This window comes from Asterias rubens, chromosome 9 (assembly GCF_902459465.1).
Source record: "Asterias rubens chromosome 9, eAstRub1.3, whole genome shotgun sequence".
Classification (NCBI taxonomy): Eukaryota; Metazoa; Echinodermata; class Asteroidea; order Forcipulatida; family Asteriidae; genus Asterias; species Asterias rubens.
In genome coordinates, this window is record NC_047070.1 from 924,016 (window position 1) to 926,299 (window position 2,284).

The 2,284-nt window shown below is 39.5% G+C and overlaps 1 protein-coding gene across 1 annotated transcript; it reads right to left on the minus strand.

The window, feature by feature from the left end:
• On the minus strand, window positions 1-2,035 carry LOC117294653 (DNA polymerase lambda-like). The gene is made up of 3 exons (XM_033777158.1): window positions 1,883-2,035; window positions 944-1,057; window positions 1-469 (listed from the first exon to the last, which is right to left on the minus strand). Exons 1-3 carry the CDS (start codon window positions 2,033-2,035, stop codon window positions 314-316), a joined length of 423 nt encoding a protein of 140 aa, XP_033633049.1. The 3' UTR covers window positions 1-313.
• Between the last annotated feature and the right edge of the window lie 249 nt (window positions 2,036-2,284).

Genomic DNA, 2,284 nt, shown 5'->3' on the forward strand with positions numbered 1-2,284 from the left:
TTAGCTTTATAATCTCTATTTCATTTCATTTTCATTTCATTTATTCTGGTTATTCAGTCCTTTAAAAGCCGTGTGCATGAACACTTTCTTCTAACATAAATTGGTTTTCCTTGACACCATTTCTGTTATACTTATCTACATCTCTGAGCTGCAATGAGCAATCTGATTGACATGTCAGAGTTATATTTTTAAGAGTTTTCAGTCTGATTTGAATTTTATTCCTGTTTATTGACCTTTTTGATGTATGTTGGGCCTTTATTGTTCACATTGTGAACAACAAGTCAACAACGACAATAGAGAAGAATGTAAGATTTTAATAGTCGCGCTCTTCCGGTTCTCTATACTCCAGACCAAGATGGTTGAATACGTCCTCCTCACTCGTAACTCGGAGCGGTGTGCCCTCGTGAACTTTGACCTGCCCATTCCTAATGACCCCAGTGCGAAGTGCATGCTCAGATAATGACATGCCCTGTTGGAAAAACATAAAAAACGGAGATAAACAAATTGAGATAGTATATACAGCTTTCTTTTTCGACAATTGTAAAAATATTTAACACCCACAAATTTATCATTCTAGACAGTCTACTAATGAAAGTTTTATAACAATGTTTCTTTCTCCAGAAATATTCCATGTCAAGTGATGTAAAGCAGCATCCTCCTACAAAACATCATGTAAATCACTGCAAAGCATGCCCAACAAACACCTTAGGCCAAAATACCTGGAAACCCCAATGCTTCCCAAGTATATACGAAGTGGCCAGGAAATCTTTAAAATACGGGCAAATAAGGGCTTGCATACTGTGGTTTAAATGCACTGGTAACCTTTAGTAATTATAGTCAAAGACCAGTATTCTCATACATACACCAAGTGAGAATACCGGTCTTTGACAAAAGGTGTCCAGTGCCTTTAATAACATAATATTATGAGGGAATTATCTCCTACCTTTTTCTTAGCCAGCAGTCTGATGGAGCGGTTGAAGTGGCCCGATCCAGTGAAGTGCATGAGTGCGCAATAGTACTGGTTGTAAGGAGCCACAATAATGTCTAGTCTCCGGTACTGCAAAGAGTAATAAACCACAATGTTTACTATGAACCATTACATAAAAATTCTCTCATCTCATCTCATCTATCCCGTTGTCTTCTGACCGTGGGGGCACCCCTTGAAGAATTGTCAGTTAGTTTCCTCCATCCGTTTCGATCTTCAGACTTTCTCAGGGAGTCATTCAGCGTCAGACCCGTCCACTCGATGATGTTGTCATCCCACCTTTTTCTCTGCCTGCCTCTCTTTCTTCCTCCTGGCACAGTGCCTTGCAGGATAGTCTTAGCAAGTTCCGATGATCGTGAAATGTGCCCATACCACTTTAGTTTACGCTTTTTCACAGTGGTCAGGAGGTCTTCGTAGGGTCCAATGACATGCCTGATTCTGGTCCGTACCTCCTCGTTGGTGATATGGTCTTTGTAGGAAATGCAAAGAATCTTCCGGTAGCATCTCATTTCTGTGGCCTGTATTCTGTTCTTTAGATCGGCTCTCAGAGTCCAGGTCTCACAGGCATAGAGGAAGACGGAGATGACTAAACTAACTTGTATTTAAAGTGTTGTATTTGAACAGCAATGTCAGACTAGACTTGGCAGACTCTTTTGTACTAAATAAAACAAACTGTTTAAAAAAAAAATAGGATTTGAGGCATTGCATGGTGAGGTATCAATATATATATTTTGATCATGGTTTTTTCTTTCTTTTCTTTTTACAGAGCTCAGGAGAGTATAGTCGGTGTAAGGGTAACAAACCAATTATCTTTTTCCCCGATGCAAACTACAAATCTATTTAATTAAACTAGATTAGACAAAAATATGTCGCACTGAACAATATTGTGTTTTTCACCTTTTGTTTTTCTCCAGGTAGTTTGCAGACGCCCATGTATTTCTTCTGGTCGTCTTCATCGTCTCCCTGCCGAACGAGGTCATCGGTGATAAAACCTGCAAACAGTATTCCAACAAAACATTCCGTTATCAATGGAAGATTAGCCATATACATAATGCTTTTTGAAATACACCGTTATTCTCTCCTTAAAGGCACTGGACTTTGGTAATTGTCGAAGAAGCTTCAGGGGATGAACAACTTGCTCCGTTTAGACCAGAATTCATACCTTTAAAAAACACCTCCCCGTATTTCATTTCCAACATGTGGTCACCCTAGTTTATGCTTTTGGTGGCAAGAAATAAAATGCCTTGTGGATTGGGACAACATAGGGCCTGTTAAGGCACTGGACACCTTTGGTAATTG

Coding starts and splice junctions, on each gene's coding strand:
- LOC117294653 (XM_033777158.1), bottom strand. CDS start 2,035: ATGTATATGGCTAATCTTCCATTGATAACGGAATGTTTTGTTGGAATA. Junction 1,058..1,882: donor TACCTGGAGAAAAACAAAAG/GTGAAAAACACA, acceptor TACTCTTTGCAG/TACCGGAGACTAGACATTAT. Junction 470..943: donor GACTGCTGGCTAAGAAAAAG/GTAGGAGATAAT, acceptor TTTTTCCAACAG/GGCATGTCATTATCTGAGCA.